Source organism: Natator depressus, chromosome 8 (assembly GCF_965152275.1).
Source record: "Natator depressus isolate rNatDep1 chromosome 8, rNatDep2.hap1, whole genome shotgun sequence".
Taxonomy (NCBI): domain Eukaryota; kingdom Metazoa; phylum Chordata; order Testudines; family Cheloniidae; genus Natator; species Natator depressus.
This window is the reverse complement of record NC_134241.1, coordinates 30,274,131-30,287,978: the sequence shown is the minus strand read 5'-3', so window position 1 is coordinate 30,287,978 and position 13,848 is coordinate 30,274,131. Positions and strand designations below refer to the sequence as shown.

At 43.8% G+C, this 13,848-nt stretch overlaps 1 protein-coding gene across 5 annotated transcripts in view; it reads right to left on the bottom strand.

Annotated features, from left to right (window-relative positions):
• The window catches only part of SPDL1 (spindle apparatus coiled-coil protein 1), a 49,206-nt gene extending 35,596 nt beyond the window's left edge, over positions 1-13,610 (bottom strand). Inside the window, exons 1-2 of one of the 5 annotated variants that reach the window (XM_074960683.1) lie at positions 13,485-13,610; positions 395-585 (exon numbers count right to left, since the gene is read on the bottom strand). In XM_074960683.1, coding sequence (XP_074816784.1) covers positions 395-553 — 159 coding nt within the window. In that variant the 5' untranslated portion in view covers positions 554-585; positions 13,485-13,610. Of the gene's footprint in view, positions 1-394; positions 586-6,795; positions 7,047-7,891; positions 8,038-13,484 lie in introns of those variants that run through there. The other 4 variants (XM_074960686.1, XM_074960685.1, XM_074960682.1 and 1 more) reach the window with 4 other exon arrangements.
• Positions 13,611-13,848: the final 238 nt, after the last annotated feature.

The window sequence follows — 13,848 nt, the reverse complement described above, 5'->3', positions numbered from 1 at the left end:
AGTGCCATTAGCTCAGCAGCCGCAGAGGGAGTTGTCCGCAGCCCAGCTCGCTGACTCACTCACCAGCCAGAAGTGCAGGACTGACCCCAGGCACAAAGTGTTCAGCAGCAAGGTGGCCTCCCCACACATCCAGGGTCTGGTCCTCCTCCTCACAACCCTGGCCATAGGTCTCTGCTCTGCCAGGCCAGGGCCGCAGTGTCCCCCCCAAAACACCTTGTGCCAAGGGTCTGCCACACTGGGAGCCTCATCCCGCTTTCAGAGCTGCCCTAACCATCCCCTGCTTAATTTCCCAGAACTGTAAAAATTAAAGTACTTTAAAAATCACAAAAGTTAAAAATGATATTGAAGTTACAAAAAATAAAAATATTCTGTCAAATCTAACATAAAAGTTCACCTCAGTTTTGGTGCTCAATTCACTCCGTAGCTGATCTAACTGATTCTGCATCTCATTTTGTTGCTCCAGTATATGCAAGCCATATTGTGCTGCCTTTCTCCGCTCATCTTCTGCTTCCTTCAGTTGGCGACGAAGATTAGAAACTGCCTCTGTCTCCATTTTCTTTTCGCCCTCCAGCTTCTTTTGGAAGTCTGCACATACAAGATGAGCAAACAAATTTAGAGTCAACATAAAAACAAAGCTCAATATAAAAACCTAGTTTCTCTCTAAAATTCCTTTTCAACATTCCAATATGATGTATGGTCTTGATGTAGTGGATTTTTGAAAAATAAAATTAAGAACTGACACTGCTCATTTAAGAAAGTAAAAACCAAGATAAAGAGACTTGTAGGCTCTAAAGTTTTACTTTTGTTTTGTTTTTGAGTGCAGTTATGTAAAAAAAAATTCTATTTGTAAATTGTACTTTCACAATAAAGAGATTCCACTACAGTACTTGTATGAGGTGAATTGAAAAATACTATTTTTTTACAGCGCACATATTTACATAATAAAGCAAGCACTGTACACTTTGTATTCTGTGTTGTCACTGAAATGAATATATTTGAAAAACATCCAAAAATATGTACATAAATGATATTCTGTTTTTAATCTTGCAATTATTTTAATCTCATGATTAATCATAATTATTTTTATAATTGTTTGACAGCCCTAGTTATACCCATGTTTCATCTTGTACAGGCACGGTAGAAACCCAACCCCCCTAACCTTTGGGGGTGTTGAACTTTTATCTACATAAGAAGTTTGATTGACTTAGCTACAGCAAAAAATTTCTAACTAAAAAAAATTACTCTGAATATATTCAGTTTCTATTCCATGAGTCCTTAAATCAGTTTTCTAGCATCAAATTTTGTCATGCTTTTATTACATTTAATTTTTCTGACGTTAATGACAAACGTGTGCCAAGTGGCAAGTTTACATTTTGAATATTATACTTATTAGTTAAGCATTGAAGTGTGAACCGTTTCTAATATTCTGTTTGATACATCCATACTGTAATTTGTTTAAGACCAACTAAAGAAACTCAATCTTTGAGTTCATTTAATTTTATTCACAAGTAGATTGGTTTGATTGAACACCTCATAACTCAAAGCAAATACTGTCTGTGAAGGCCAGAGAAGAGTATCTGGGTTAATGCTTATGTCTATTATTCAGTGGCTTTGTTTTGTAAGATACAAGAGAAAGGCATACAAACTAAGAGCCAAGTTAATGAGATACTGTATATCATGCCAAATTTCACATTTAGTCTATCTACAATGTTGCCTACTGTGCATACCACCCATTTAGTGTAGAAACCAAAGTCATAACAGAAAGGGCAAGAAACGGTATTGAGGATGGCACTGCTGCCAGATTAACTGCTAGTTTCAGGGCATTTTATGTTAAAAGTGTTTCACCTCTGAAAGCTAACTAAAATGGCACAATAAGGTTCCATAATTATCTCTCAATTACAATTTCTATAAATTAATATTAACTCAGTCACAAACTCAGCCTGGGATCAAACTGTTCTAACTTTAGATGATACTGGAATATTAAATCCCACAATCATATTTTAAGGCCAGAAGGGACCATTATGATAATGTCACCTGACCTGCCTAATACAGGCCATAGAACTTCAACCAAAAATTTCTGCATTTAGCAGATCAGATGCTATAGGCAGAAGTTTTCTAGAGAGAGGCAGACCAAAAGTCCATTTAGCCCAGTATCCTGTCTTCTGACAGTGGGCAATGCCAGGTCCCCAGAGGGAATAAGCAGAACAGGTAATCATCAAGTGATCCATCCTATCACCCATTCCTAGCTTCTGGCAAACAGAGCCTAGGGACACCATCCCTGCCCATCGTGTCTAATAACCATTGATGGCCCTATCCTCCATGAATTAATTAGTTTTTTTTTAACCCTGTTATAGTCTTGGCCCTCTTCCACTTTCCATACACCAGAGAGTTAAGCAACTTCTGAATTAGACACACATAGGGATTGAAGATATTACTAGAGAAATTGGGAGAACAAGTTTTCCCCAACCCCTCAATATGGTGCTGGTGTCTGGAGTTGAGATGATATTCAAATGCAGAACAAAGACCCCAAGGTGCTGATGCTAGCCTTTGGGGGGGTGGGGAGAATAAATAAATAAAACCACTAGATGGGTTTTCATAGATTCCAAGATTAGAAGGGACCAACCACTGTGACCATCTAGTATAATCTCTGTTATAACACAGGCCCGAGAACTTCCCTGAAATAATTCCTGTTTGTAATAGAGAATCTTTTAGAAAAAGGTCCAATCTTTATTTTAAAAAATGACCAGAGAGGGAGAGTACACCAGAACCTTGGGTAAGTTGCTCCTACTGTTGATTACTTAAAATTTTATGCCTATTTCCAGTTTGAATTTCTCAAGCTTCCTCTTCTATACCTTGTCTGCTAGACTGGGGAGGTCATTATAAATACCAGCCCCCCACCTAGGTATTTACAGATTGATCAAGTCACCCCTTTAACTTTCTCTTTGTTAAGCTAAATAGATTGAGTTCTTTGAGTGTCACTATTTTAAATGCATATTTTCCAATTAGTTCATTATTCGCATGGCTCTTCTCCCTGTCCAATTTATCAACATCCTCCTTGAACTGTGGATACCAGAATTGGATACTTTATTCCAGCAGTGGTATCACCAGTGCCAAATACAAAGGTAAAATCTCCCCACTCCTAATTTGCGATTCCCCTCTTTATACATTCAAGGATCACATTAGCCCTTTTTGCCACAGCATTGTACTGGGAGCTCACATTCAGCTGATCATAACCTGCAAATCTTTTGCAGTCACAGCTTCCCAGGATAGTCCCCCCATTCTGTGATTATGGCTTATCTTCTTTATTCTTGGATGTGAACATTTTTATTTAGCTATATTAAGCATTTAGCATATTGTTGGCTTGCACCAAGCTTACCAAGAGATCCTAACAGCAAAGGAGACTGGTCTCCGATACAGCACAATTTACCACACCCCTAATTTCTGTGTCACCTGGAAACTATCTATCTGTGATTATTTTTTTCTTCCAGGTCACTGATACAAATGTTCAATAACATAGAACCCATGCCCGCTGGAAACATTGCCGGAGAAGACTCAGAACCATAGGGAGTTCTGGGAAAGAAGAGATTTGGCTTGTTTTTTCTGGTTGGTTTTTTTTTATTATTAAAAACAGGGGACTGAATTTAGCTTCAGGAACAATAAAGGTCAAAGCAAGCTAGCTGAGGAGGAAGCAGAGGAGAGGCTCCACGGTTAGGAAGACAAGTAATGTACTGCAGAAAGACCCTGGACAACATTAGAAAACTGACCCTAGCCCAAAGAAAGCTTAGAATGAGGAGGAAACTGAGGCACGGAAATGTGTGTAGAGTTTATTTTTGTATAGACTGCCATAGTTCTCGTGCCCTTAAGTAAAGGCCAACAATGGCTAGGAATCCTGTGCAAAGTCTGTGTACAAGTTGTGTTACACCTATCACTTGTCCTCGAAGAGTTTATTTGTGGACTCAGAATGCCCACATGCCTAGAGTTCTGAAAGTGTGTGTTTAAGATATCGGGGAGGGGAGGGGTCAGCACTACTACCAGGGACTAGGCAGTTAGATCTTGGGGTCTTAACTATCAAAAATGAAGATCTGCGTCCTGAAAGTATGGCCAGGGACTCCAAAATAATGTCTGTGCCTGGACTCTGTTCAGACCCTAGAAGCTTAAAGCACATGGGATCTAGCGGTTGGTTCCCTCACAGCAATCTGGAGTCCCCCCAAGAGACAGAGTACAACTACATATGAAGATATGTGTGGCAGATATTTCAGTATACCTTTGCTCTTCCACACACTCATTTTTTGCTTATTTACTATTTTGGCATTCTATTCATATTTATTCAAATCATATGGCATTTAAATACCCTATGGAGGTTCTTATTCATACCTCTCTACTACCAAAAAGAAAACATTGTGTTCTCCAGGTAGAGAACTAGAAAAGCTTGGGAAATTCCAAGCTGAGATCTGATTATGAATTTTAGTACATCATTGGATAGTCAAAACTTAAGTTCAACATACAGGAGATGTAACATAAAATAGTTCAGACAATATATACAGTTCAGCTCTCATATATTTGTTGTTGGATCTAGCCCAGTAAGTTTATAATAGAGAGACCACCACTAACGTTTCATTCTTGAAGAAACTGTCCAAATTAATGCCTTTTGGGCACAGTTAATTTTGTAACTAAATGTTTCAGCGTGGTTATTCAAGACTGTCAATTCTTTATACTGTTGCATGATCCCACTTAAAACTACAGACTTGTCAGTCTTGAACATTAAACTAACAATCTGAGACAAAAACTTAATCCTAAACCCTAATTCTGCCAACACATGCATGCAAATAGTCCCACTGTTTCTGCTGAAGTTATTTACGTGCATGTGTGTTATCAGCTACTGAGTTATATGGTGGAGTGGTATGAACAGTTGGAGTACAGTGAATGAGAACAAATTGGAATTATTTCTAAAAGGGTTAATGTATTTAGTCTACTTATCTACTGAGTCTGAGGCTTATTCTTAATTGCTTTTGAAAACATAGGCTAGCCTGATAAGAGAAACATATGGCTAAATGGTTAACAGGTTAAGTACAGCATAATCATTTGGAAGAGCATCACAAGTTGACATAACAAGAATTAACTACTAACAGTTGACTCAAGTTTACAAATGAAAATCCATTTGTTTTTATACATCTTGTATCATAAAAAACAAGTATCCTGGCCTTCAGTCCCTTCTGTAATAAAACATTAAAAGTCTAACTTGAGACTTACAGCTGCTCCTCACCACTACACCAAAAAAACCCAACCATATCAAAATCTACCTCCCAAGCAAACCCTCACCACCTTCCTGAAGTACACACCAGCCACTGTCAGGCCCTTTCCACAAACACCTGGAAATACAGCAATTGCAAACACAGATCACTGGGTTCATCTAGTCCAGTATCCTGTCCTTTAGAGTGGTCAGTACCAAATGCTTTGTATAGGCAGTGTGAAAAAATTTTAGTTCACTGGTATGGAATAACCTATCCATAACCCAAGTTTCTTCGTAACCCCTATGTCAGTACTCAGACCATAAACCAGACTCAGCTGAGATTTTTGTTCCTCTAAACCAGTGCCTCTCAACCTTTCTAGACTACTGTATCCCTTTCAGGAGTCTGTTTTGTCTTGCATACCATCAACTCATTTAAAAAACTACTTGCTTACAAAAATCAGACATAAAAACACAAGTGTCACAGCACACTATTACGGAAAAATTGCTTACTGTCTCATTTTTACCATACAATTATAAAATAATTCAACAGTATAAAAATATTGTATTTACATTTCAGTGTTATCGTATGTAGAGCAGAATAAGTCAGTCATTGTATGAAATTTTAGTTTGTACTGACTTCACTAGTGCTTTTTACGCAGCTTGTTGTAAAACAAGACAAATATCTATATGAGTTGATTTACCCCCTAGAGGACCTCTGCATACTCCAGGGGTACACATACCCCTGGTTCAGAACCACTGCTCTAAACAATTATTTTTAAACACATCATTTAACTGATGGCATTGCTGTCGATAAACACATCGTTCTTCTTTTGCATTCTACCAGGATGCTGGTCTCAATCTGGTGGCAGCAAGTTCTACAAGTTTTGTATTAAAAAATGGTTTCCTTGTATTAGGTTGAAATTACCTGCCTTTCCATTTTATTACATCCCCTTCTTCTTGCATTATTTTCTTCATACAAGTACCTACTTAAGCCACAGATCCCCCTCTGAAATAAATACCATTTTACAGCACAAAAATTGAGGTAGAGAAATTAGATCACCACTGCGAGTTTGAGCAGATTTGGAAACAGAATCTAGGACTCCTTATCTTTTCCTTTATGATCAGCATATCATCTTAACGTGTGTTTGTCACCAAATTTGGCATTTATAACCTCTACATCTGGCCACAGACAAGAAGAACTCTAAAATGTAAGATTTTTAAGATCATATCACCCTAGTAGTTAAAACTCTAGATTCTTCATGGCTCATAAAAGGAGGCTACTAGGACTAACTAGGAATATAGGTGGTCTCTAGTGATATTAAACAGCCTTGATATTGTGCCAATAATAGCAGACCAGATTTATACTCATGCACAGGATCATTTTTCCTACTTCCTTGTTCAATGTTAGTAAATGAACTATGACTAACAGCTTGTAGTGTGGATTTATAAAGGAAACAAAGACAATACAAAGTCAATTTGAAATTACCCCAGAAATACATTCTTACCCTGCTTTAATCAAAAAGTCTGTTTTTTTAGAAATCTCTGAGAAAACATTTCTAACTCACCTTTACGAGTCCATTAAACTATTCAGATTTTATCCTCAATGTACAACTTTAATTTATACGAACAAAGTTTCTGCCCATAGCTGAAGCTGGGCATATCAGACTATTCTCCGCACTTCTTTCAGGTCTGTTGCTGCCTTTTGAGAATGCAAATCAGACTGAGACCCTATGGAAATGCAAATCCCATTCAAATCCCATTTGAGGCAGCTGTCAGCTAGTACAGGAACAGCAAAACCCCACTAGGCTGCCAAGGGACAGATTCTCTGTAACTAGCACGAGTCAGTAAAAAACAAGAAGCTACATCCTTGGCTCTGCTCTACTCCCAACACAAACAATCTGCAAATTTCAACCTGACTACTATACACTTCCCCTTCTTTAACTCCCTACCTCTGAGGATCTCAAAGGATAACCAGCGAACAAAACCTAGTAGACCTCAAAGAAAACTAAGAGGGCGGGAAGAAAAGATTGTAAAATATTTCAGGGGCAACATCGTCATGAAAAGCTCAGTTGCCATAACATCCACTGCTGGGAAGAGGGAGAATTGTGACATTTTGCTGCTACTTGGGGGGTTAGAACAGCATGGGCAGTGACCTGCATGTTTATCACTTAAGCTAGCATCAATGGTTCCAGGAGCTTTTACCCATGATCTGCTGACAAAATGTTACACATAAAAATCACTGTCTAAACTAAGTCATATTTAACCCATCAGGTTAACTAAACTACTCAAGGTCATGTTAAAATACTTTTATAGTTAGCTAATAAATACAAGCCCAAGGTTCAGAGTAACAAAAGCAACCAGGTTCTTATTAATTTAATTTAGCAGCTATTTGGCAGAGCTCTGAGCAGCAGCTGAGCTGCAGGAATTCTATCTGCAGTTTCTGGAGGAGAGCAGTGCATCTGTTTTCACAACCACAGGGCTGAACTCATTTTTAAACAAAAAAACTTTGTTTCTGTATAACATCACGTTGTGGTCTCTCCCACCACCTCTTCACCTCCCCAATGCTTCACTGGCTTTTTCAAGCTCTGTGGAAAGAAATCTGCAGCCCAAGCCCATTCCCAGGCTCTTAGAAGCTACACAAAGTTTGGTAAACTTACTTACCTGAAGTAACGCTTCTTTGAAAACACAATGAAAGATTCTTACACCTGAATCTTAAAACGTTAATGCAAGACTGATAGGATCCACATACTTATTTTTTTCATTCTTGGCAACAGCAACAACAGGACAGAGTGCAAAGCCGAACTTCCTTCTAATTGTTGCATATCCCCTCTACTCACAATATAAGCAATGCTCTCCAGATATTCCAGCCAGTTCCTTCAATTTGACAAGAGGCAAAACTCCCTGCAGAAGAGTCACACAGGATGGCTTTACCTCCCACAAAATCTGCTGTCGTCAATCATTTGCCAATTTTGTAAAATTTGTAAAATTTTCAAAAATGCCTTATTGATTTGGAAGCCAAAAACCCTACAGAAAGTCATTGGACATTGCTGCTTTAGAACAATGGCTCTGAACCTTTCAAAACTACTGTACTCCTTTCAGGAATAGGATTTGTCTTGCATACCCCAAGTTTCACCTCCCTTAAAAACTACTTGCTTACAAAATTAGACAAAATACAAAGGTGTCACAGCACACAATTACGGAAAGAGCACTTACTGTCTCGTTTGTACCATGTAATTAGAAAATAAATCAACTGGAATAGAAATATTGTACTTACATTTCAGCGTATAGTAGTATATAGAGCAGTATAAACAAGTCACTATCTGTATGAAATTTTAGTTTGTACTGACGTTGCTAGTGCTATTTATGTAGCCTGTTGTAAAACTAGGCAAATATCTAGATGAGTTGATGTACCCCCTAGAACAGCAGTTCTCAGACAGAGGTCTGGGGCCCCCTGAGGGGCTGCGAGTAGGATTTTAAGCAAGGCTGGCATTAGACTCACTGGAGCCCAGGGCAGAAAGCTGAAGCCCCACAGGGCTGAAGCCCGGGGCCCCAAGCCTCGCCACCTGGGGCTGAAGCCGAAGCCTGAGTAACTTAGCTTCGTGGGGCCCCAGGCAATTGCCCTGCTTGCTAACCCCTAATGACAGCCCTGGCTTTTATAGGCACAGGTGGACCAAGGAGTTTTTATAGCATTCTGGGGAGGCCTCAGAAAGAAAAAGGTTGAGAACCCCTTTCCTGGAAGACCTCTGCATACCCCCAGGGGTACACATATCCATGGTTGAGAACCACTGCAGAAGTTACCCAATATCTAACCTCTCTCAAAGCAAGGGTCAACCACACGGAGAAACACCTCACCAGTCTACATTTGCACGGGGGGAGGGGAGGAAGAGCGCGCAAGGCTAAGGAAGGGGATATTCTACACAGAGCTGGTAGCACCATCTATTACTATATTTGCTTAACACTCCCCACAATAAGATCCTGTTTTCAATTGCTTTTAACTTTACAAACTTTAACTCTTCAGGCTGAAGTTTTCCACTTCATGTGTCTACCTCAGGCTGTTTTTTTTTTCTTTTCAACACTTCAGTCAAAATAATTCAAGCATTTCTGAGAACAATGCTAATGAACACAACTTTTTCCCCCATGTTAAAAAAATGTCTTTGGATCTTTTCTTTGGAAAGTTCTCTCACCATGCTTTGGAATAGGGACTTGAAATTAGGAAGGGGGTGACCGATGTATTAGGGATGCACCTTTTGCCATGAAAATCCAGCCAAATTTCATCAAGTTGGAAGCCTTTGAAAAAAACTGCAGTTCACACATGCTCAATGGACATTTACTAGAATTTAACAGCGAAGATTTCTGAAGACTTCATCCTCCATGAGCGTGCACCATCCCCACAAGAGTATCTACACATGACGGGATGGCACATACACCAAACCCACTGATCGTACTCCATTCCCTCATAGCTCCAGCAAATGACAAAACTGCATAGATGGCATGCCCACAGACTGACTGACTGTGCTCCCTCCAGCCCAGTGATTTTTACTCAATAGCTGCTCTTGGCTGGGCACCAGAGCTGACAGCAGAGTCTGTTTCTCCTATGCTCTCTATGACTGCTCCCACCCAGGCAGTGTGAAGGAGAAAGCCATTTGATTCAAGTGTAGGGGGTTGCAGGGCAGGAGTAGGTTAGACAAGGAGCTGACAGTAAACTAGGTCTGGGAGCCAGGGAAGGAAGGTGATGCAACACAGGGAGCTGGTGGATGGAGAGAACTGAGAATAGATGCAGAGGATGAGGAAGAGAAAAGGGGAGACAGACCTGACAATGAGCCAGGGTGCAGGGAGTGAACTACGACTGGCTGGGTAAAGAGACTGGGACAAGGAGCTGGGGCATGCAAGAACACAGATAAGATGAGAAGCCTGGAAAGGGAGATTGGAAGCTAGTGGGGACAAGGGCTGCGGGCAGGCAAGAAACATTAGGAAGCAGAGGAGTGAACTGGGAATGGCTGGAGAAGAAGAATGAGACAGGGAATATGGAGAGGTGAACCTAGGACTTTTAAGCAAGGAGACTGGAACTGGGAACAGAAGGCTAAGGAGCTGAGACTAGGACAAGGAGCCAGTAGTGGGAAAGAGATAGGACTAGGATGGGGCAGAGGCGGTCAAGCTTAGGGGAAATGGACAGAAAAATGTGTACTAGTGCACGCTCCCTTCCAGAGTTTGGAACAGAACTCAAGATTTCCAAGTCTTTACCACACCTCTGCTGTCAGCAAACATCTGTAAAAACTACAGTCAAAGTGTCCCATTCCTCTCTAGTGCAGGTCCACAAAGAGGCTAATTAACAATGTGGATATCAGTATGATGCTGCAAGAAGGAATCTGTCCCCCCTCAAGTTTGCTTTTTTAATATCTTAGGAAAGTACACAACAATTACTTTAAAAGAACATTATTAACTTTGCAAAGTCCTCAACTTCACAGCTGGCTGTTGTCTGTTTTGTTTCTTGCAACAGTTGGAAGACATAGGGAATGAAGCATGGGACTAAAAGAGAAAGGATGATCATATGGTTAAAGTAGTTGAATGCTGTGCACAGAATTGGCTTCTATCCCTCCCTTTTGCCACTAAGTTCCTCCATGCTGCTAAAAGAAAAGGAGTACTAGTGGCACCTTAGAGACTAACCAATTTATTTGAGCATAAGCTTTCGTGAGCTACAGCTCACTTCATCGGATGCATGTAGCTCACGAAAGCTTATGCTCAGATAAATTGGTTAGTCTCTAAGGTGCCACTAGTACTCCTTTTCTTTTTGCGAATACAGACTAACACGGCTGCTACTCTGAAACCGTCCATGTTGCTAGGCAATCACTTAAAGCAAACTTTTCATAGATGGTTACTAATTGTGTGTTCATTTTTTGGGTAACCAACTTAAGACCCTAAGGCAGGGGTCAGCAACCTATGGCACACGTGCCAAAGACGGCACATGAGCCGATTTTTAATGGCATGCTGCTGCCTGCCAGGTCCCAGCCGGCGGCCCCACTCAGCCTGCTGCCGAACCCAGGCTGGCAGCAGGCTGAGCGGGGCCAGCGGCCGGGACCCCGGCAGGCAGCAGCGTGCCATTAAAAATCCTGCCTGCCCCAGCCCGCTCTTCTCCGCCCCCCTCCAGGTCAGGGTGAAGAAGCTTGGCCCTGCCAGCTGCTGCTGCAGGGCAGGCAAGGTCCCCCGTCCCCCGCCTCTTCCCCCAGCATGCTGGGTTCCTGCCCCTCCTCTTCTCCCTCCCTGCCCCAGATTAGCTGATGGCCCTTGCGAGGAGGGGGAGAAGCGGAGTCACAGAAGAGGTGGGGACAGGGCCTTGGGGACTGCGGGGGTGGAATCAGGGCATATCCTCTCCAGCCCCCTGCCGTGAGACACTCTGGGCAGGGGGCTGGGACCACCCCCACAACCCTAGTCCACACCCCCAGCCCTCTGCCCTGACCCCTGCACCCCTCCCACACATACCCAGCCCCCTGCCCTGACTCCTGCACCTCCCACACATACCCAGCCCCCTGACTCCTGCACCCCCCACATTCCCACCCCCACCCTGAGCACCAAACGGGAGCTCCTGCATCTCCCACACACATTCCCACCTGCACCCCTGGCACCAAACGGGAGCTGCCCAGGTAAGCACTCCACACCCAAACCTCCTGCCCCAACCCTGAGCTCCCTCCCTCATTCTAGCTCCAGGCCAGACCTTACACCCAAACCCCCAGCCTACTCCTTCACCCCCAGCCCTGTGCTCAGTGCACTCCCATCCTCAGCTCAGTGCAGAGAGAGGAAGAGAATGGGCTAGAGCCAGGAAGAAGGTAGGTACCCACTCTATGTGGGCAGGGCCAGGATCCCAGACCAGCGACGGGCTGAGCGAGGCCCTGGCTGGCAGGAGCCGGAAGACAGAACCCCAGATCGGCAGTAGACTGAGTGGCAGCGAGCTAAGCCGCTCAGCCCACTGCCGGTCTGGGATCCCAGCCACTGGCCCCGCTCAGCCCGCTGCCCGTCTGGGGTTCTGGCTGCCGGTCCTTTGCCAGCCAAGGTCCTGGCCGCAGGCCCTGCTCAGCCTGCTGCCAGCCTAGGTGAACCGAACCCCAGGCTGGCAGCGGGCTGAGGCCAGTGACGTAACATCAGCATTTTAACTTAATTTTAAACGAAGCTTCTTAAACATTTTGAAAACCTTGTTTACTTTACATATGACAATAGTTTAGTTATATAATATATAGACACAGAGAAACCTTCTAAAAAATGTTAAAATGTATTACTGACACGCGAAACCTTAAATTAAAGTGAATAAATGAAGACTCGGCACACCGCTTGTGAAAGGTTGCCGACCGCTGCCCTAAGGTCTTACTTGCACTAGCACTGAGCAGGCATAGTAACAATAGCAAATAATGCAGCAAATAAGGTCACACATCAAACAACCAAGACAACTCATTCAGGGAACAGCTCCCATTCCATGCGCTAAATAAGACCAGGGTCTCTCTTATAAAATTTATGTGGGCACATAAAACTGATAATAAATATGCACAAGGGGGCTAAATTACAGTTGCAACTGACATGTGAATCCTGTCATTCCCTGACTTCTGAGGGCTCCACTTTGCAACCTGAATGTTCTTCTAGGTTGGTCACTGGTTACACGGGCTGTTCTCAGTGGCGGCAGATGACAGAACAAGGAGCAATGGTCTCAAGTTGCAGTGGGGGAGGTCTAGGTTGGATATCAAGAAAAACTTTTTCACTAGGAGGGTGGTGAAGCACTGGAATGGGTTACCTAGAGAGGTGGTAGACTCTCCATCCTTAGAGGTTTGACAAGGCCCTGGCTGGGATGATTTAGTTGGGGCTGGTCCTGCTTTGAGCAGAGGGTTGGACTAGGTGACCGCCTGAGGTCCCTTCCACCCCTGGCGTCCTATGATTCTACACACAAAACTCAGTCTACTGCGGAGTCTGGCAGGTTCAACCACTGCCCCACACCAGCCGCCGCAGAGGGGAGAGTGGAGAACGAAAGAAAGGACAGTCAGCTCCGACCTCGCCTACCCACCTCCGACCCCCACCAGGCACCGCCAGCGACCTCCACCCCGAGAAGGGGGGGACTTCGCGCGCCCAGATCCGGCCCCCGCCTGCCCGGGGAAGGGGACAACCCAAACCCGCCCCCAGTCCGGGACAGCTAACGGCGGCCGCCGGCGCCAGCCCTCAGGGGAGAGCAGCGGCGGCAGTGACAGCACCGGGCAGCCCCCAGGCCTCTCCCGCTTACTTAGCCCGGCCCGCAATGAGGCTTTCAGATCTGGCTCCGCTCGCCGCGTTCAAATTCGGCTCCAGTTCTAGCCTTACCCCACAAACCTCGCGATAACACACTCCACCCCGCCCATCATTCCTCTCAGCACGTCAACGCGCACGCGTCCACAGACCCCCTACTCCCCCCGAATACGTGCGCTCACCACCATGTAGGTGCGTGAGCCTTGGATCGCAGTCCGCAGAAGTACGCAGGCGCAGAAGACAGCGGGCGGCCGACGATTTCCCATTGCGCATGTGCGAAGCCCATAACTGACGCGAGCCGGCCAGCAGTCCTCCAAGCGGCGCCAACAGAAGCGGCTGTCGCAGGTGGAGCAGGCGGCTTG